This window comes from Panthera tigris, chromosome B4, assembly GCF_018350195.1.
Source record: "Panthera tigris isolate Pti1 chromosome B4, P.tigris_Pti1_mat1.1, whole genome shotgun sequence".
Taxonomy (NCBI): Eukaryota; Metazoa; Chordata; class Mammalia; order Carnivora; family Felidae; genus Panthera; species Panthera tigris.
Window position 1 is genome coordinate 4,835,006 of NC_056666.1, and position 22,237 is coordinate 4,857,242.

Consider the following 22,237-nt stretch of genomic DNA (forward strand, 5'->3'; position numbering starts at 1 on the left):
TTGCATTTCCTTGATCATTACTAACCACCCTTTCCCTTCAGGGGACATTCGAGGTTTCTCTTTCATAAATTTCTTGTCCAGAGTCTTCGCCTGTTTTCTTTCATCTGTTGGGTTATGAATCATTTTCTTAATGATTTCTAGGTCTTTATATATTTTGATTACCAGTCATTTGTTATCTGTGCTGCAAATGTCTCTCCAAATCTGTCAGCGACACATCGAGTTTTAAAATGTAAACTGAGAGGGGCACCTGGGTGCCTCAATCAGTTAAGTCTGACTCTTGGTTTTGGCTCAGGTCATGATCTCATGGCTTCGTGAGTTTGAGCCCCATGCTGGGCTCTGTGCTGGCAGCGAGAACCTACTTGGGATTCTCTCTCACTTTCTCTGCCCCTCTCCCACTTGTGCTCTCAAAATACTCTTAAAAAAAAAAAAAAAAAAAAAAAAAAAAAAAAATATATATATATATATATATATATATATATATATATATATATATATATATATATATAAAATAAGATGTAAACTGAGCGCTCTTTCTGATCTATGAAATAAGTCCGGACCATCCTAAGTCAGGACTATCTTGAAATAAGCCAGGACCATCCCAGGGTCAGAAGAGAATCATTTACACGGCTGTAAAGTCTACAGACATCAACAAAACCACAGTACAGACACAAACATGTAACTTTTATGTTTGGGGAGCACTTTATACTTTTCAAGGCATCTTTTAATCACCTTATTTTTCAGCTTCACAAGAACATAGGAGTGAACACACTTCCAAATGTGTAAGATTGAGGAGTTGGTCACCGATGTCCTTCTAATGATCGATGTCAGCCTCCATCCTTCCGCTGCAGTGGGGGAGGCCGGGGCTCCGAGGGACAGAGATGCATCTACGGTCACAGCCCTACTAAGGGTTCGGGTGGGTTCCGTGTCGATTACATCTCACTAAAGCCGGGGGCGGGGGAGTGGGGGAGGGACAGGAGGCCCTAAAATCTTAGTCATCTGATCCCCCGGGGCAGCGTGTCCCCACCTGAGGGCGGTACATCAGCACTAGGAGGCAAGGAGAGGCAGAAAGGAATGAATCTGGGGGCGGCAAGGCCCCATCACGTGACCTTCCAAAACACGAGAAGACGACAGCAGCCCCTCTCGACAGGGCGAAGCCCGTCCCGCGTTTCTGCTCCCAACACAAGGGCCACGGGAACATAAGGATGGACCCAAACGATTTTTATTGAGCAGTGGGTGTGGGGTCTGACCCTGCACTCGGTGTGCCGCGTGAGGAAGTGTCGTCGGCGTTCACTGCTAGGGGCAAGCTTCTGTTCCAGAGACGCCCGGGCAGATCCCGGTGCTTTGTTTGTCGCTGTCGTTACTGGCACATGCAAAAACACGGATTTACCCCCAACTCGGATCTCAGACTCTAACGGAACGGGAGTGGCTCATTCTCAGCTCAAACAGCGCAGACAGAAAATACCTGCGGCAGCCGTGAAACTCTCCCCAGATGTGGGCCCCACGAGGAACCGTGAAGAGACCCCGCGGGTCGGTCATGCAGCCCAGCAATCCAGGCTCCTTCCGTTGGGCAGGCCTTCCCGGAAGCGCCTGGGGACATTCGCGTTTCTGGGGACGCCGGCTTCGGGCATGACTCACAGGAGGGTGTTTTCCCCGTTCCCTCAGAAACTAGATACACATGAGCTAATTGTACAAACGTCCTCTAGTTTAACTCCCTGGTTTTGGTTTTTCAATTAGGAGACAGAATCTTAGACAAATGCAATCCGAATATCAGTGAGTTCACCTCCTGCCTACAGGGTGGAATTCGTTGTTTCTAGCACTACAGGAACAGATTCCTTCACTGCCTTGGACCGGGAGCCTGATTCCCACCGGTTCAAAGCACTCCGACAACTCCTGAAACGTAACAGATATCCCGTAAGTGGCTGCAAAATGCACGAATCGGTGGTTGTGAGTACCCACTGGGCGCTGGCGACCTCTTCTACCGACTTCAGAGCTTCAAAGGAGTGAGCAAAATTCAGGGTAGGAGAAGGTTTCAGTCGGCAACAGCAGGAACAGAGGAGACCTCATCCCTAAAGTCGGCTGGCGCTCCGCGCCTGGAACAACTCCTGGAACACGTCACCTGTCGTAGAGACCCACTGACAGCACCCAAGCGCTACAGCCTATATACGCTCTGCAAGCGTCTTATCCCCACATAAGCTTTTTAAGAGTTGGGGCCCGAAAAGGTCCCAAGAAGCACTGTGCTGGTTGTGGGGAATAAACGGCCCGAGCCTTTCCCCGACCGAGATCCGTGTAGAGCCCCCTGAGTGACGGGTGCATCTGGGCACAGGTGGGCCCTGGAAAGTGCCAACCGCAGCTCCAGAAAAGAGCATCCGAGCGGCAGGATATCACCAAAGCAGCTGTCCCAGGCCACAGGGTCGGGACCGACCCTGACCTCTGTAGCTCAGGCTCCTCCCTCCAGATGCCCAGGGCCACCCCGGTGCCCGGCCCCGCCTGGCCCTCCCCTGCGCTCCCTGCAGAGCCCTTCCTGAAAGCGCCGGACGGCCGGGACCAGGCAGGGCCTTCTCAGTGCCTTGGCAACACTGTCCAGGAGTCTGCAGAGAAGACAAAGCAGGCCAGCCGGCACAGCCTCTGGGAGCGTTGCTCTATCTACAGCAGTGGAACGGCCGCAGACCAGGCAGGGCCAAGCAGCCCAGCGTTGGGCTCGGAGAGGCCAGGGGGCCCCCAGCCGGCTCCTGCCTCGCGCGCCTGCAGCTCAGTTGTAGGAAAGGTAATCGATGAGCCGGGGAGGGATGTTCAACTTGCTGATTTTCTCCAGTCCTCGGACGCCAGTGGCCTTCCGCAAGCTCACCCTGCAGAGCTGTGCCAGGGACAGAGGGGTTTCTGAAAGGGAACAGGAAGCACATGAGGTCAGCCTAAGGAAATAGCATAACATCCTTCAACTTAGCAAATACCGAGGTGGAACCAGAAATAGGCCAGCCCTGCATGCTTTCCCTGGATGGCTACCAGGACGGACGGACGGACGGGACCTAGGAAGGAAGATCAGGAAATGGGATACGGGTGATGTGTGCTGGGGTTTCATTTTGTGGGATCCTGGGGAGGTTTTTCCTCTTTTCTATAAAGTCGTAAGTTGACACACAGATTTGTCAGCCAAGGACTAATCTAAGGCTACTAGGCTCGTTTCTCAAACTTGCAGACAAATGAGGGCCAGGGCGAGGGCTAGTGCTGGGCAGGGGCCTGGCCACCAGCTCCTGTGGCTCCAGGCTCTCAGCACCGTGTACGGCAGGGCCAAGGCACCCGACGAGAAGTGACACGTGTCACAAAACTGCTCCGGCTGAAACCGTCTGTGCATGCACATCCCAGTGCTGAGGGTCAGGCCTTCAGGACCAGAGATGAAGCCTGTCGCTAGCTGGCCAGCAAACCAGGGCCAAAGATGGAAAGGACCTGGAGGCCCCTGGAGCTGAGGTGCCAGAACATGTGCAGAGTCTGGCCTCACAACTGCCTTTTAGAACGATTTGATTCTTTTTTTTTAATTTTTTAAAAATCTTTTCCATGTTTATTTTTGAAAGAGAAAGAGAGAGAGAATGTGTGTGCAAGCAGGGGAGGGGCAGGGAGAGAGGGGGACAGAATAAGAAGCAGGCTCCAGGCTCTGAGCTGTCAGCCCAGAGCCTGATGTGGGGCTCGAGCCCACGGACTGTGAGATCATGACCTGAGCTGAAGTCAGGACCTGAGCTGAAGTCCGCTTAACGGACTGAGCCACCCAGGTGCCCCTAGAACAATTCGATTCTTTACAACCAAGTAGAGAGGTGCCTGGATGGCTCAGTCCATTAAGTGTCCGACTCTTGATTTCGGCTCAGGTCATGATCTCACGGTCACGAGATCAAGCCCCACACTGGGTTCCACGCTGAGCGGTGGAGCCTACGTGGGATTCTCTCTCTTTCCCCCTCACTCTGCCCCTCCCCTCTGCTCGCTCTCTCTCAAAATAAATAAACTTAAAAAAAATATTTAAAAAACCCCCATGTTTGATGCAAATATCTGCTTGATAAAAATATAAATAAGCCAAACACAATATTCTCAACTTCTGCAGATTCATGAAATACGTTCTTTGTGAGAGAAAAAACAAGTCCTGGAGAAATTCATTTTCCCATGTTCCTTTATCTCCAGATTATTTGGATGCAGGAAAACTGTCTTCCAGGAAACATTTGACAGATGTGGATGGTACTTGCCTCTAAATTCTTTTGGAGTTTGGTTGGGTGGGGCCGACAAAAATTTGAATAAATCATTTCCCGCCCCCCCCCCCCCCCCACCGCAAGCAAGAGGTGTTTGAAAGCCTCATGTGGTTGTAAGGTGGTGTGAACTCATTTAAAAATCTGTACCCAGAGAAGTCTTGTCCTTTTTCCCGATCACTTGTCCCTTGTCCCCTGAAGGGCGAGCGAGGGCTGCTCACAGGGATCAGTACAGCTGACTGCCTTGTACAGGGCTGGACAGACCATCTGGGACAAAGCTTCCTGCACAGTGGATTCGTGCAATTCCAAACAAGCAAGCACCACTCAAACAACAACAACAGGAAAGTGAGTTCTACTCACTTTCGTAGAACTCGAGGCGCTTGGCGGGTGCACTGCTACTCCACGTGTAGTCAGACGGCTTCTTGCCCCGGTTGTCTCGCGCGTAGATGTTGCCTCCGAACTCGACGAGCATCTCAATGAGGTCGACGTTCTTCACCTTGGCTGCGTGATGCAGGGCTGTCTCGTGAAGCTTCGCTGCGTTCACATTGGCCCCTGTGGGTCCAAAGCAAGGAACGGTATCACTGAGGAGGGTACGCACAGCCAGGAGAAACCCCGACCGGTACCTTCTCGTTCAGCACAGTGCACAGAAGCGATCCCCCAGGAGAGAAAATCCAGACAGACTCTGCCACAGCCTTTTCAAAATCTTTTTGTCTACAAGACCATGGAGCCTTCCACCTGTCTTCTTTTTCTTAATATTTGTTTATTACTTATTTTCAGAGAGAGGTGTGCCCGGGGGGCTCAGTTGATTGAACATCTGACTCCAGCTCAGGCCATGATTTCCTGGTTCATGGGTTCGAGCCCTGCATCGGGCTCTGTGCTGACAGCTCAGAGCCTGGAACCTGCTTCAGATTCTGGGTCTCCCTCTCTCTCTCTGCTCCTCTCCCGATTGTGCTTGCTCTCTCTCTCTCAAAAATGAATAAACACTAAAAGAGAATTTTGAGTGAGAGTGCATGCACAAGGAGGGGAGGGCAGAGAGAGAGTAAAAGAGAATCCCAAGCAGGCTCCGTGACGTCAGTGCAGAGCCAGACTCAGGGACTCCATCCCACGAACTGTGAGATCATGACTGAGCCAAAGTACAGAGTTGGACACTTAACTGACTGAGCCACCCAGGCGCCCCACTCAAAATCATCTTCAAGATCCAAATGCGGTAATTAACGTTTTTTCTTATGGCAAGAGAGCTAAACACAGATCGCGGTAAGAAAGTAATATAATTGGAAACAGAAGCAAAAAGAAGAAAGATAAAACAGAAAACTCCTCTGTGAGTCAGAAGCAGTTCTAAGACCCTATGCAGTCCGTCCCCACTGGTCCTGAGGCTCTCTGATGGTTCCCACACGCGCACGACGGGCGCAGGGCAGGGGCGCTGACAACGTGTGCTGCATGAATGGATGAAGAGTCCTTAAACATAAACATCTTTCACAAAAGAGAAGCTCAAAGGGAAAACAGGTAATGTTCCCCAAACATCATCCACCAGTTCAGGTAAGAGAGGAGGTGTCTCACTTGTGAATCCATCTGTTTTGGGGACAATAGTAGACATCCAGAAAGAGGTGAACAAGTAGTAGCTAATTACAGTAGTTTTAGATGCTTTAAAAAGTAAAGATTTTGCTAAAACTATGATTTGTGTAAGGCGTCATTCTTAGGGCACAGCCATCGCCAATTCTATGCAAGGGGATCTCCTACAGCCTTGGAATTTTTTTTTTTAAGAAAATACCAACTTCTTTGAAGTCTGCACCTAATGGATAAGGACGTTATAAGAGAAAGGGGGGTAGGAGAAAAGCATTTTATTTTATTTTATTAAATATTTATTTATTCTGGGGACAGCATGAGCAGGAACACAGAGAAAGTAGGACAGAGGATCCGAAACAGGCTCCAGCCTCCCACCTGTCAGCACAGAGCCCAATGTGAGGCTCAAACTCACAAATGGAGATCATGGCCTGAGCCAAAGTCAGACGCTTAACCAACTGAGCCACCCAGGTGGCCAGAAGAATTTTAAAGAAGCCAAGCAAATAGTCCAGCATCACTGAAGCTATCCCCCCAAAATAGATTCAAGTCACAGTCACAAAATATCAGCAAAGTGGGGTTTAAAGAAATCATATCACCAGCCTGTCTCCATGTAATGATAAATTTAGAGGCCCAAAATAGGAAATAAGGGGTGTAAGGCTATTAGATTTCCTGTCCCAATGAAAATAGTGGGTAATTCGGATTTCTGACTTAAAATAGTTTTAATCCCCAAGCACCGCAATGAGACAATACAAGTAATGCTCTCCACTGCCCACAGCCCAAACTCCCAAGTCAGGTACGGGAAAAAAAAAAAAAAATCCCTCAGGAAGAAGACTACATTACCTAGCTATTTAATTCAACAGCTATGCATGGTAAAAATAGTACTAAAGGGCAGTCCGTTCAAAAAACATCCCCGCACCGTGCACCCGCTCCACCACCTGAGGGCGCTCTTCCAATACCTGCCCGGCAGAATACAGACTCGCATAGTTCCGCGGTCATAAAGCAAAGGCAGGTCTGGACGCTAGATGCAAACTTGCAACGAAAAATAAACTGTAAAGTCTAACGATCTGAAGTGCAGGCAGCTGTCTCGCAGGTCATTAACTGTCACAATAATCTTGCCAAGTGCGGAGGAAAGAGACTGTCTCTACTTATAGCAAGAGAGAAGGGGGCCCAGGCGGTCAAGCTCCTCTCAAGGTCAAGGAGAACACTATGGCTAGGGGTGGCTGTACAACTCACACCTCCCTTCCATCCCGCTTACTAGGGCTTCTCAGGATTCCAGGCCTCGGACGGTGACTCTTTCCACCAGGTGGCATACCAAGGTACAAAACAGGACCTTTTTACACCGTGCGCTGGGCTCCTTTGGACGGGGAGACTAGGAGGGGTCCGGCATGCTCTGCAGCTGGGGAGCCACACCCCTGGGCAAACAGAGTAGATGGGGGTGGGGGGCTTGAAACTACAGAGCAGGACAAAAAACAGCAAAAAGGCAAACTCTGTAACACAGCACCACTTAGGTCGATTAAAAATACATGTCCCAACCCGTAATGAGTGTCTTACAAAAACACAGATGAAGCACATACACATTCACGTTAGAATGGGGGCAGGGTAGAGGAAAGAGGGAAGGGGAAGAAGGTGGCTTCCTGGGAACTGATGATGATAATGTGCCTTGAACTGAGAAAGAGAGAGAGGGAGGGGGGCAGGGGGGAAAGGGAGAAAGAGGGATGGGGTAGGGGGGAGGAGGAGGGAGGGAGAGGGGAAGAGGGAGGGGAAGAGGATAGGAGGAGGGAGGGGGAGAAAGGGGGAGGGGAGAAGAGAGATGGGAGGGGGAGAAAGAGAGGGAAAGACAGGAAGGGGAGAAAGGGGGAGAGGGAGGGAGAGGAAGGGGGAGGAGGAGAGAGGGGGGAGGAGGAGAGAGGGGGGAGGAGGAGAGAGGGGGGAGGAGGAGAGAGGGGGAGGAGGAGAGAGAGGGGGAGGAGGAGAGAGGGGGGAGGAGGAGAGAGGGGGGAGGAGGAGAGAGGGGGGAGGAGGAGAGAGGGGGGAGGAGGAGAGAGAGGGGGAGGAGGAGAGAGGGGGAGGAGGAGAGAGGGGGAGGAGGAGAGAGAGGGGGGAGGAGGAGAGAGGGGGGGAGGAGGAGAGAGGGGGGGAGGAGGAGAGAGGGGGGAGGAGGAGACAGGGGGAGGAGGAGACAGGGAGAGGGAAAGAGGGGGACGGAGCCGGTTCAGGGACATTAAAGCCAAGCAGCTCAGTACCTGGCCCTGTAACACCCATCACTCCGTCTGACCACTTCCTGCGGAGCTAAATCCTGTGGCAGCTGTTAAGCGTCGCTATTACTTCCCCACGCTGCACCTTCACCCGCCCCCTCCTCTGCACAACTAACCTGCAGCTGGGCCATCCGGTGCCCACCCCGTGGGTCGGGGGGCACCTGCTTTCCAGAGATGCCGCTTCCACTGGGCTTTCCAAGGGGCCTGCCCCCCCCCCCCCCACCAACGTGAAGAATGGCTACTTTAAGAGCAACCCACGTGCTGCCCTCCCTACTTTTTCTGTATGCTTGAGGTTTCCTGCAGCTGAAAACGTTTTCTTTGAAAAGAATCCATTTGATCTAGGGAGGAGGAGCTGTCACAGGAGAGCTGCAGTCAAGCCCAGAGCTGACGGCCTGGTGGTGGCGGCCACCACTGGCGCATCTGGGGAACCCCTGCTTGAGACCGGCGTGAACCCCACTGCCGCCCTCCCACTCTGACCAGCCAGCCCCGCCGCGCTGACAGCCTGCAGTGGCCGCGTGCTATTAGGGTGGGGGTGGGATGACCTAGGCTCCAGCCTTGGGTGTGGGTCCTGATTGGCTAATCCCTCTCCCCAGCCCCAGTAATTGGTTCAAATAATCTGGGCCCCACCCAATCAGAATTCGGCTGAGTCTGGAAGAAGGGCCCGGATTCGGTTTGGACCCAGGTTCCAATTTGGGCGCAGGTTCCTCTTGGACACAAGAGGGAAGGGTTAGGCAGGCATCTGGACAAGTGGTTTTTCACTCTTCTCAGAAAGCTACCAGAAGCCTCCAGAAGCCTCCTGAGCAAAAAGTATTTGGATTTCAGCCCGACCCTGATGCAGCCATTTTAACGCCGTTAGGGGCCCCGGGCATAGGATCAAGTGAACACTTTGGACAGGAGACCTCCAAATTTCAGGGAACGTGAGGGCTCGATGATCTTGCTGACCCTCAGGACAAACTGGCCTCGAAAGCTGCCTCCTTCTGGTCCTCGCAGCCCCTACAGTGGGTTTTCCATTGCTTACACATGAGGAACCATTTCCATTAAGTTAGGACTTTGTGCAGAAAGGATGTTGGGGTTCAAACCCCGAGTCTTATCCTTCCCCCTACAGCCACAAGGAGAGGAAGGAAAAAAGGACGGGTGCTGAGGTGTACTGAGCACACAGGTACCACGCGCTCTGCAGATGGCTATGGACCAGAAAACTATTTCAAAAGTTCGGAAGTAATGCCTGGCAGGTACCCTAGGCTGATAGAAAAGCTGAGTGAATTGGCCAGAAGATCTAGGGCTGCTTCTCATCTAGACATTCTTTCACTATATAAAAAGTAAAAGCGTGGGGCACCTGGGGGGCTCAGTCGGTTAAGCAGCCGACTTTGGCTCAGGTCATGATCTCACAGTTCATGAGTTCAAGCCCCGCGTCAGGCTCTGTGCTGACAGCTCGGAGCCTGGAGCCTGTTTCAGATTCTGTGTCTCCCTCTCTCTCTGCCCCTCCCCTGCTCACCCTCTCTCTCTCTCTCTCTCAAAAATAAACATTGAAAAAAAATTTTTTTATATATAAATAAAAACGACCGCAATGGCAAACCTTATACAAAATGAATCCTTTTTGCTCAAGACTTAAAAGTGCACATTAAAGTGAGCAAGACTCACAAATAGAAAAGTACATACAACCTAAGCTCAAACGACCGTCCTCCGGAGAGAACTGGTAAGCTTTCTATTCCTGACCAGTTTTGTTTTTTTATCCTAAGCTGCACCCAGCATGGCTGAGCTAAAATTTTCCAACAAAATGTTTAAGTTGGGTTCATAATGAAAACTCCTTCCCAATACCCAGTTTGGCTACATTTGCAAACTCCTGTGGTAGACAGGTCCCGAAGCCAACCTCTACTTCACTGGGTTGTTTTCCATCTTGTTTTTTATTTTTCATCCTGGGAGCCTCCCTATCCTTTTTTGAACACCCGACAAGGATCTGGATTCCACATGCTGCCAGCTCCATTTCCCTCGGATCCCCATCTCTTTCTGATTTAGAAGGCACCCGGGGCGCCTGGATGGCTTAGTTGGTTGAGTGTCCGACCTCGGCTCAGGTCATGATCTCACAGCTCGTGGGTTGTGGGTTTGAGCCCCCTGTTGGGCTTGTGCTGACAGCTCGGAGCCTGGAGCCTGCTTCGGATTCTGTGTCTCCCGCTCTCTCTCTGCCCCTACCCCACTCACACTCTATCTCACTCAATAATAAATAAACATTAAAAAAAATTTAGATGGCGATCGAATTAGGCAGGTATTGGGGATGGCCCCGAGGCCACCAAAAATAACGATTAGCATGCACTCAGCATCAGGCCCTGCAGAAACATGATCACAAATCCTTCCGACAACCCTCCAAAATAAGGTTTCCTTTTCCAGTTGTATAGATATAGAAACTGAGGCCCACGGTCTCGGCTGGCAAGAGGGAGAGCCAACTTTCAACCTGGTCTGAGTCCACCGCCCAGCGCACGGCCAGCGCACGGTGCAGGTAAACAGAACACCTGTGCCGAGCAGGGCGGATACGATCACCAACACCCCTGCACCGAGCAGGGCAGGCAGAAACAGGACACACCTGCCCTGAGGAGAGCAGCCATAAAAGCCAATGGACTTGCACACCTGCCCTGAAGAGCAGGAGTAAACACAACACAGCTGCACTGAGGAGCACGCGTATAAATGCAACACCCCACATCGAGCACCACGGGTGTAAGCCCACCACGCCCGCGCGGCATAAATACCGACACGCCAGCGGCAGCAGGCGCCAGCACACCTGCGTTAAGCAGCACTTTGACGCAGTCCAGATGCTCCCGGGCGCAGGCGACGTGAAGAGGGGTCCCGAAGTGGCAGTCGTGTGCTTCCAGATTGGCCCCCACGTCAATAAGAAGCCTCACGCATTCGGAACTTCCTTAAAGCAAGCGGAAAAGGATGAGGACCGTTAATGAGCATACACATCTGAAATAAGCCTGAGAGAAGCACAGCTGAACAGGTAAGCCCACGCCTGCCTGCTGGGGGAGAACGGGGAACCAGAACCGCACCCCAACTGAAAGTGGGTCACAACCCCAAGTTGCCTTGCGGAGCCAGAACGTTGTGCTTTCTGGGCGTGCACGGTTCCCCCGGCCCGGCCTGGCGGCACGAGGGACAGAGGGCACGGGTGAGCCTCTCGGGGGAGAGCAGTAGGTTTGGGAACAGCACCTCTGAGCAGCCAGACCCGGCTCCTCAGCAGGAAGGTGCTCCCCACCTCCGGGGTCTCCTAAGTGGCGTCGGGAGCACCAGGCCTGGAGGTGATAAGCTGAAGCTACTGGCAGCCCGAGTCCGAGCCCCCTGGAGGAGCTTCCCGAAGCTTCCTGACCTCGGAGGTCCCCCAGCCTTCTCCCTGGCAGGTGTTTTTCTGCCTCTTTCCCGGCATCTTTAACTGGGTTTGGGTGGAGGTTCATTCTGTCCCAGGCTCCATCCTCTCTCCTCACTTATTCATGCTTCATCGCCAGCAGCGGCCAAGTTTTCCACGTGTGGCCCTGAAATCCAGCCTCTTCCCTACAGCCCTCTGCTGGCCACTCTCTTGGGGATGTCTGGACCACTGCGTAGTCCTGTCCCCCGTACTAAATCCTGCTGACTCTTCCCCTAAAGGTTTCTAAATGAATCCGCCCTGCCTGGGCTCCAACTCCTCTCTCCACGTCAGGATACCCCAGCCCCATCGCTCCTCTATGGAAGAGCAGCAGCTACGCCTCCCCCAAAATCTGCTTCTTTAGCATAAGGATTATTTTGAGCTTAAAGCAATTACACGGCAGATATAAGAAAAGCTCTCTGCCCCCCTCCCCATCTGCCTAACAGCGGGACAGAAATTCAAAACGGTCTCCCCATCCCCCTCTACCAGGAAAGACAAAGTAATGACCAGAGAAAATTCCAGACCCTTAGCCCAGAGCATGAGAGGACTCTACAGGCCAGGTGGAGCACGTAACCTCTAACAGGAGATTCTCCTGTCCCGGCGCTCCAGTCTGCAGAGGTGGGGGATCCCAGGCAGAGAGGCAGGTGTGGAAGGGCGGGGGGCACGGAGCAGCTACAGGTGGCAACGGAGAGGGGCCGGTGGTGGGGGAGGGCTCAAAGAGGTGAGCAGGGCCCAGGTCGCCACCCCTGACAGGCCAACAAGTATGACTGGTAGGGCCGTCCAGCAGTGAGGATGACCCAAGGATTTTGAGGAGCGTTGGGACCAACTCTGTGATCCTACGCAGGGTCCTGGGTTTCATAAAGTGCCCTTGGAACCGTACCACGTTCTCTTGACTTGAGTGCAAGTGGCGTCTCAGACACCCGAACACAACACTGGCTGGCACTGTGCCCGCCAATCAAAATATTGGCCACACGTTTGCAAACTTCGCTCAGAAGAGTAGAATCCAAACTCCTTAGTGTGTCATTTAAAGATCTCCCACCTGCCGGTCTCGCCCTAAATTTCGTCTTCTCTGTCACCCCTCTCCTGGGAGCTTCCGGTCCAATGAGCCTGGACAAGTCACTTTCTCTTGCTTGGAGTGGCCTTCCTCTTCCTCTGAAACCTACTCCTTCTTGCAGGGTGGCTGAAATCCCACCTGTTCCCCGAGCCCCCAGGATGAGTGCCCTGTCCTGGGCCCGTGCTGGGTCTCCTCGAAATACAACAGGGGTCCACAGGGCAGAAGACGGTGAAGACCAAGTGAGCCACCACAGGGTAGGCTGATTTCCAGCGTTAGTATCTGAAAGGCCCTGGAGACCCAGCTAAGAAGTAGAATCCTACCCTAGAAACCATGGCCCCTGCTCCTGGCGGGGAAGGGTCTACAGGAGGAAAAGCTGAGGATTTCCACGGCCGGGTACCCGAGCTCCAGAAACCGAATGGGGGCAGGTGGGGAACCTCGGCCGGCTGACGGCTTCCGCTACAGTGCTCGCTTTGCTGGCGCGGACTCACCGCTCATGCAGGCCTCGTGCAACGGGGACGCCGTGTACAGAGGGGGGTTGACCTTGGCCCCGTAGGAGAGCAAGAGCTTCACACACTCGATGCTGCCGGAGGCACAGGCATCGCAGAGGGGCGTGCTGCCGTCGATGTTGCGGGCGTCCACCTGGTGGGGAGGAAGAAACGAGCGTCAGGGTGGAGGGGAAAAGCCCACACGACTCGCTTCCTCATCCTGACACACATTCATCTCTGCAAAGACCCTCATTAGCAGTTTTGCAGCGTGTGCCAAGGTGCCGTCCCAGGCAAGGGCGTTCAAGGACAAAGGGAGACGGGCTGGCGGCGCCTCTGAGCCCACCAAGTGCGGGAGGGGCCCTTTTCCAGGCTCTTCTCTTGGGACAGGGTCAACTCGGTCTCACTCCTGCCACCTCCTACCCGTCCCCTAGGCCCCCCTCCCCCCCAAGACTGCATGGTGACGAAGGCAGGATGTAAAAAGGGCGTTTTAATTCCGGCTTAGGGCTGCCCGGAGCTGCTTATCGTGCCCCCTCTAGCCGGGAAATGACCCGGAGGGGAAAGCCGACCCCCAGGCTGGCGGGTTGTGCTCAGACTTCAGCTGCTGCGTGGGTACGCGCGACAGCTCGGTCCGCTTCCTGCGGGAGCGCCCTCACAGCCAAGCTCCTGAGTGCGTTCGGCCCGGAGGCTGCAGCCCACGCTCCGGGCTCCTGGCCCGCTGCTGCCGCTGCCCTCCGCCCAGCGACTCTGCTCGCGGCGACGGCTGGAGGCTCAAGCCAGCCCGCAAGCAGGAGCAGGTGCGCAGGGAAGCAGATGCCGATCTTGCGCTTAGAATCCTGCTCTTGGACCCAGGCAGTGGCTCTTCAGCCACGGCCTCCAGCCCTCACAGACGTCTCCCTCGCGAGAAACTAGAACCGCCCGCTCTTTGGCCACCCGTGCCCTCCCGGCAGCCCAGCCGTGACCACTGCTGCCCCAGAGCCGGCTCCTCTGTTGGCCTCCACTACACCCCACGCTGGAGGCTTCCTTCCCCTCCCCCGTGGTTTGTCTACTTTCTGTGCATTTTGCAACTCGAATCCCGAGCCTCTTAGTATTTCCCCTCCCTCCATACGCGCTCCATCCATTCCCGTCCCCGGGGGTCTGTCCCAAAGGGCCCCTCACCTGGGCCCCGGCGGCCAGCAGCAGCTGAACACACTGCGCCTGGCCCTGCAGGCTGGCCGCGTGCAGGGGCGTGATGGAGTCCACGGTGACCTGGTTGACACAGGCCCCGCTCTCAATCAGCTGCTGCAGCTGCAGGGTCTCGCCACGCTGGGCAGCCTCGTGCACAGGGGTGCGCTCCACCCAGAAACCTGGAAAGGAAGGCAGACCCAGTGCTGAGACCCGGGGACACGTGTACCCAGGTCAGGAGACCATGGCAGGGTCGCAAGGACACTTCATGAAACCCAGCACCCGATGCAGGATCACGGAGTTGGCCGAAACGCTCCTCAAAATGCTCGGGTCATCCCCACTGCCAGAGTGTGGAGGTCATACTCGTTGGCACGGCCTGTCGGGGGTGGCGACCTGGGCCCTGCTCACCTCTTTGAGCCCTCCCCCCCCCCCCCCACTGACCCCTCTCCGGTGCCACCTGTAGCTGCTCCGTGCCCACCGCCCTTCCACACCTGCCTCTCCGCCTGGGATCCCCCACCTCTGCAGACTGGAGCGCCGGGATGGGAGAATCTCCCGTTAGAGTCTCCTGTCACTTGCCGTACCTGCACCCGTTTGAAGTCTCCCCTTCTTCCACGACACTCGCGCGCACACCCTCATTTACAGCTTGACGCCCTCTCCACCCCATCCTTGCCCAGGAGTGCCTTGAAAGTGGGGACCACCTTTAATCCACTTTAACAGGTTCCTCAGGACTTTGTACATGTAAAATCGTGTCACCTGCTAACGGAAGTAGTTTCACCACCTCCTTTCCAATCTGGATGCCTCTTCTCTTTCCGGCCTCACTGCCCTGGCTCGGACTTCCAGCTCGATGCTGAACAGAAGCGGTAAGAGCACGTCCCGGCCTTATTCGTCGACTTTCACGTCAGGGATGAGCTTAGCTGTGACTTTTTCACAGGTGGCCTTTATCAGGTGGAGGACATTCACCTCCCTTTCTAGTTGTTGTTGTTGTTGTTGTTTCTAATCACCAGATGGCGTTGGATTTTTGTTCAATGCTTTTTCTGCATCTAGTGCAGTGCTCCTGCCGGCCTTCCTTAATTGTGGAAGTGGTTAGTACATTAACGGACTCTCAGATGTTAAGCCAACTATGTATTTCTGGCATAAACCCCCTTGGTCATGATGCCATAGCATGTTTGGTTTGCTAGTGTTCTCAGGACTCTTATATCTACACTCGTAAGTCATTTGTCTTATGATTGATGTTTTTATCTGGTTTTTCCGGCTCCATAGAATGAGTCAGGAAATTATTGTCTCTTCCAAAAATTGGAAAGCACTGGTATTGAATCTTTAAATGTTGGGTCAAGTTCATCTGGGAAGATCTCTGGGTCTGGGCTTTCCTTTGCTATAAGCTTTAATTCCTAATTCCACATCTTCATTTGCTACAAGTCTATTCAGAGTTTCTATTTTTTTTTTTTTTGAGTCCGTTTTGGTGTCTATTTTTTGCCAATTTTGGTAGTTTGTGTCTTTATTGGAATTTCTCCACTTCGTGTACATCCTCTAATCTGTTGGCCTACAATTGGTTATGGACTGAATTTTGTCCCCAAAATTCGTAAGCAAAGCCTGAACCCTATATACCTCTGAATGTGACTGCACTTGGAGTCTGCACGGTTTCAGAAGTAATAAAGTCAAGGTGAGGTCATTAGAGCCGGCCCTAAACCCATCTAAGTGGAGTCTTCATGAGGGGAGATTAAGACACAGACACCTGGGATGGGCCTGAACAGAGGAAGGGCCATGTGAGGACACAGTTAGAAAGTGGCCATCTGTAAGCCAAGGGGTAGAGGGGCCTCAGCAAAAACCAGCCCGGCTGAGCCCCTGATCTTGGACTTCCAACCTCCAGAGCTGTGAGAAAATGAACGTGCACTGTGCAGGCCACCCAGTGGCATTTTGTCACAGCAGCCCTGGCAGACTGACATGCCACCGTTCACGCTGTCCCTCTGTGGTCCTTGTTTCTAGAAGGGCCAGAGTAACGTCATCCCTCTCCTCCTTGATCTTCGTGATCTGCATCTTTTTCCTTGGGGTTTGTCGATTTCATTGCTCTTTCCAGAGAACTTTTGGTTTTGTTGGCTTTCTATGTTGTTTTTTCTATTCCCTATTTCACGGATGTCCTGTCTAATCTTTGTTTTTCCCCTTCTACCTCCTTCAGCTCCAGTTTTCATGGATGTCCTGTCTAATCTTTATTATTTTTTCCCTTCTACCTCCTTCAGCTCTAGTTTTCTATTTCCGGTGTCTTAAGGTGGAAGGATATTGATTTGAGCCGTTTCCTCTTAAATGTTTACAGCTATAAAAGTCCTTCAAGTGCTACTGGGACTCTCCTCTCATGAGTTTGGTAGATTATCCTCATTTTTATTCATCTCAAACTAAAACTATTTTTACATTCATTCCAACCTCAATGTATACATTCAACAAACCTGTAATTGATCAAGGCACTGCTCTGATCCCAAAATGGGAGTAAAATTCTCTCTCCTACACTGGCTCACCCCTCCCCATCACTCCCTTTGGCTATACAAAAAGTGTTCTGACCTCCTGATCACTTTAACCAGTGGCCCTCACACCTGAGCGTCCAACAGTGCCACCTGGGGGCTATGAGAATGGACTGCTGAGCCCCACCCCAGAGTCAGCAGGTCTTGGTGCCTGAGAATCTGCGTCTCTAATAAGTTCCCACATGATGCTGATGTTGACGCTGGGGCCTGGGGACTGCACTTTGAGAACCACTGCTTTAGACAATACCTCTCCCTCTGAATGAAGGCCCTTTTCTCCCCCCATCTCCTCACCTCACTCCCACCTTTTCCCACTCACCCTGGATGAGTTCTGCTTGTACCTCTCCACGCTGCAATCCAGTGCTTATTTCTTCCAGGAGGACTTGCCCCACCTCTGCCCCTACCCACCCTGGGTTAGCATCTCGTCTGTGTCCCGTCAGCCTGCCTCCCTGTCCCCACCAGCCCGTGGAAAGGACACCACAGGGACAGCACAGGGACTAAGCTCTGCTACATCTGAAACTTGGCTCAGCCACTTATCAGCTTCTGTGGGACGTAGCTTCCCTTGACTGTCTCTGCACCTGTACATGGGGATGATGATAATAGTTTATTCATTGGTGGGTTATGAAAATTCAGTAGATTATAATGAGTGAAAGCACCTAGTGTGGGGCCTGGCACAAAGTGCTCAGTAAATGCGGTCCATTTATAATACCCCTCCTCCCCAATCGTGCCTACCTGTCTTGTCTGCTAGCCAAAGAGCCTGTGACCCCATGAAATGGGGACTTGATCGTATGAGTGGGGGGGTGGAGGATGGAGCAAAAGGAGAGCTGAAACTCAGATTTGACTCTCACAAAATATAAAAGCCAAGCGTGTGGAACTTTCTATTTACCACTTCACGAAGGGGACCCCCCAGTATGTATGTTTAGCAGTGACTACCAGGCATGGGCACACCTGTCTTGGGGGTTAGTGAAAAGTGGCTATCATTCCAGAGTCACACTGGAAGAAGCAAAACCCCACAGGTAGGACGAGGGGTTGCAACCTTCAAAAGAGGAGGGCAGGGCGAGGCCCTGGATCATATAGCAAAAAAGGGACATGCAGCTCAGGAAAGCCAGTGCACCTTCCATTTCTTGCACTTTGTGGATAATTGCGTTTTTTTCCGAATTGAAAGCTTGTGGCAATCCCGTGTTGCAATTTTTCCAGCAGCGTTTGCTCACTTTGTGTCTGTCATGCTTTGCTAATTCTTGCAATATTTCAAACTTCACTACATCTGTCATGGTGATCTGTGACCAATAATCTTTGTTAGCATGGTGATGTTTCAGGATGCCATGAACCGTGCCCACGTAAGATGGTGAACTGAATCGACAAACATTGTGTTCCAACTTCTCCACCAACCAGCTCTTTTCCCCAGCCTCCCTATTCCCTAAGACCACCACACTGAAATTACGACCAATTAATAAGCCTACGATGGCCTCTGGGTCTTCAAGTGAAGGGAAGAGTCCTACATCCCTCGCTTTAAATCAAAAGCTAGAAATGATTAAGTTCGGTAAGGGAGGTGTGTCGGAGGCGAAGACGGGCTGAAAGCTAGGCTTCTTGACCCCCACAGCCAAGGTGTGAATGCAAAATTTTCTTGAAGAAAATTAAAAGTGCTACTCCAGCGAACACGTGGATGATAAGTGAAACCGACTTACAGCTGATCTGGACAAAGTTCAGATGGTCTGGACAGAAGATCAAAGCAGCCACAACATTCCCTTAAGCCAGAGCCTAACCTAGGGCGAGGCCCCACCTCTCCTCAATTCCATGGAGGCTGAAAGGTGAGGAAGCTGTATAAGAAAAACTGGAGGCTGGCAGAGGTTGGTTTGTGAGGTCTGAGGAAAGAGGACAGCTCTAAAACATGGAGGCACAGGATGATGCAGCAAGTGCTGATGTCAAAGCTGCAGCAGGCTATCCAGAAGATGTAGCTAAGAAAATTAACGAAGGTGGCTATGCCAAACAGATGATCGGTGGAGATGAAGCAGCCTTCTATTGGGAGAAGACGCCATCTAGAACTTTCATAGCTAGAGAGGAGTCAGCCTGACTCTCTTGCTGGGGTTAATGAAGCTGGTGACTTTCAGTTGAAGCCAGTGCTCGCTGACCATTTCAAAAATCCCAAGGCCCTTAAGAATTAGGCTACCTGGGGTCTATAAATGGAACGACAAAGCCCAGGTGACAGCACGTATGTTTGCAACATGGTTTACTAACTACTTTAGGCCCACTGTTGAGACTTCTTCCTTGGAAAAAGATTCCTTCCAAAATATTCATTAATAATGTGCCTGGTCACCCAAGAGCTCCGATGGAGATGAATGAGATTCATGGTTCCATACCTACTAACACGACGTCATTCTGCAGCCCATGGATCAAGGAGTCCTTTCAACTTTCAAGTCTTATTATTTAAGAAATACATTCCATAAGGCTATAGCTACCATAGTGATTCCTCTGATGGATCTGGGCAAAGAAAACTGAAAACCTTCTGGAAAGGATTCACCACTCCAGATGCCATTAAGAACTTTCATAATTCATGGGAAGAGGCCAAAATATCAACATTCACAGGATAACAGGAGTTGGGAGACGTTGGTTCCAGCCCTCGTGGAGGACTTTGAGGGGCTCATGACCTCAGTGGGGGGAGTCACTGCAGATGAGATGGAAAGAGAGAGCAGACCAGAATCAGAAGTGGGGCCGTAAAGTGGAATAATGGCTGTAATCTCCTGACAAAACTTGAACGGAAAAGAAGTTGCTTCTCACGGAGAAGCAAAGAAAGTGGTTTCTTCAGATGAAATCTACTCCTGGTGAAGACTGTTGAAATGACAGCAAAGGATTTAGAATATAACATAAACTCCGCTGACCAGGCAGCAGCAAGGTTTGAAAAGACTGACTCCAATTTTGAAAGAACTTCTGGGGATAAATTGCTATCAAACAGCATCACATGCTCCAGAAAAAGTTTGTGAAGGCAAGAGTCCAGCAACGCGGCCAAGTTCGTTATCTTATTTTAAGAAACTGCCACAGCCACCCCAACTTTCACCACCCTGCTAAATCAGCAGCCATCACCATCGAGGCAGGACCCTCCACCAGCAAGACGATCAGATGACAGCATTCTTCGCACTAAAGCACTTTTACAGTTAAGGTATGTTTTCAGAGGATCGCATACTCGACAGGCCAGTGTAAACATAACTTTTATATGCACTGGGAACCCCCCAAAATTCATGTGATTCTATTGCAACATCCACTTACTGTGGTGGTCTGGAACTGAACCCAAAACACTACAAGGTGTGCCTGTGTAGGTTCCCAGGCACGGGGATGCAGACCAAGCTGTGCTTCTGATCGTGGACCCCACAGGCAGACACGTGTCTCACGGTGGGAAAGGCCATATAGTAACAAGTGGAGGTGGGAGGTAGGCAGTAAAAGCTTTCCGTGTCCCCTGAGAAACCCACAGCAGGACGTGGCTTATCCACCCAGCCCAGCAATCCAAGTAGCCCTACAAACTGATTACAGATGAATGTACTTGATGTGAAGGGTGTGAGCCTTTTAGCAAAAAACCAGCAACCCAGGAAAGCCCCGCCTGGGTTTAAACCTCAGCCTTGCCTCTTTCTAGCTGTGTGAACTCCACCGTACCTCTAAATTGTCAATAATAAGCGTACTGCAGCTGCCTCTGGGCTTGTGACCAGCACTGGCACATAACCTAAGCAGCACCAGGCTCTTCTCGGGGTCCCAGAAACCGTCTCTCCTTTCTCTCTCCAGATGGTAGCGATCCCCCCCGATGGCAGCGAGCTGTGTTTAGAGTTCACGGCTAAGGATGACAGAAAAAAAAAAAACCAGCTCACCTTGCTTAGAACCTCAAATCCTTAAGGTACCCTTTTGTCATTGTCTGCCAGCCTCTCGAATACAGCTCTTGAGTACAGATCCTGAACACAGGATCCCTTTTTCCACTTCGCAAAAGGATGCCTGCCCTTGGGTCCATAACAACCTGTATTACATTGGCTAAGTTATAAATATAGGATTCACTTAGGAGGTGGCTTGCCCTAAATTCTCTGCAGAGCTTTACAATATGGCCTTAATAAGTATAATCTTTACCTCTGTGAGACGTTCTATTAAAAAAAAAAAAGAAAAATCTACGTGCTTTGAAGTATATATACACCACACATCTACAATTTCAGATCAGAAAGTTAAAATGGGTTACAGTCCCTACAGTGGGCCATTGCTTCTGCTGGGATAGCGGTGTTCTGGATTCAATACATTCAGCTTATCCCTTAATGCTGAGAATGAAAATGTCAGGAACCTATTTTTAGAGGAAATAAACAATGACAGTCAAAAATATCCATGAACCCCAGAAGCTGTAAAACCCATTGGTTGAGCAAGCTCTTCTCTTAAAGATTCCTTAAACTATGCTCAGAAAAGTGAAGGCTGCGCTATCAATGAACACAATGAACACAAGCATGAAAACGTGTCCACGTGGCCCTGGTCAGCCATTCTTTGCTTATTTTAACTGAACCAAACACAGATGGCACTGGAGGGGTCAAAGTCTTGCACCCGCCTGCGGTGGAATGCCAAGTAAAAGCAGATGTTTACTAAATGTCTTTGATCATGTTCAAGGTGGCTATTTTCCAGGACCCATTCAAATATCTGCCTTGCTATGACTTCAAGTCCCCTTACGCCAAATTTACCCTTAAGATGTCTCACTTTTATTGGCACTGTTTTTACCAGTGTCAAAGTACTTTAGTTTTGGTTGGTTGGTTGGTTTTGGTTTTTTTGCTTCCAGGCTTTCTAAGTGCTTTCTCGGGTCACTTCATCTGCTGTAGTATTTACTTCGTAGGGAAGTCTCCTTCCCCACAGAATGTCCCTTTGCCCTCGGATCCATTTTATTCCCCCGTAGCCTGAATGGTAGGAAGAACCGAGATGGCTTTTTTTTTTTTTTTTAAACATGGGGTGACCTGTCACAAGGGCATTATCTTCCTTCTGGGGCACACGCCTTCGGTCACAGCCGGATAGACCTGTAGGATGCTAATGACAGTGCGACACGACCTTCCCACAGGGCCCCTGGAAGATGTTCCGGCTCCCACACCGGGCTCTGCGGGGATGCCCTAGGAGCGGTCCCCCAGAGGCAACTCTGGGTGCTCTGAACTTGGGGATGACCATGCCCACCCCTCCCTGCGCCTTCCCCAAGGTGCGCCGATGGGTCTGAGGTTGGGAAGTCCCGCGACTGGCTGACCGGGGCCAAGAGGCCGGACGCAGAGAGCGCCTGAGATGCTTGGGGTTACCGACCTCGCTCCCCGTGAGGACACGGCGGCGCTCCAACCTGGGCCCACCGAAACGCGCCTGCCGGCGTCCTCCGACGCACCTGTCCGGCCGGGAACAGCCCCGCGGTCCCCGCGCCCCCCGCCCCCACGCCGCCCGCGCCCGCACGTACCCACGTCGCCCAGGAAGCAGCCGTCCGCCGCGCGGGGCTCCATGCCGCACGCCCGCCCGCCCGCCCGCCCGCTCGCCGCCGCGCGCCCGCCCGCACACTCCAGCGGCTCGGGCGCCCGCGACCTGGGCGGGGCTCCGCTGGCTGGGCGGGCCTACGGGGCGCGGCGTCCGCCCGAGGGA

The 22,237-nt window shown here is 52.1% G+C and overlaps 1 protein-coding gene across 1 annotated transcript; it reads right to left on the reverse strand.

Moving 5' to 3' along the window:
• Nucleotides 1–1,203: 1,203 nt before the first annotated feature.
• Nucleotides 1,204–22,117, reverse strand: ASB13 (ankyrin repeat and SOCS box containing 13). Its single transcript, XM_042990947.1, has 6 exons — nucleotides 22,059–22,117; nucleotides 14,112–14,299; nucleotides 12,960–13,110; nucleotides 10,806–10,940; nucleotides 4,581–4,772; nucleotides 1,204–2,877 (listed from the first exon to the last, which is right to left on the reverse strand). Exons 1-6 carry the CDS (start codon nucleotides 22,099–22,101, stop codon nucleotides 2,750–2,752), a joined length of 837 nt encoding a protein of 278 aa, XP_042846881.1. The 5' UTR covers nucleotides 22,102–22,117; the 3' UTR covers nucleotides 1,204–2,749.
• Nucleotides 22,118–22,237: the final 120 nt, after the last annotated feature.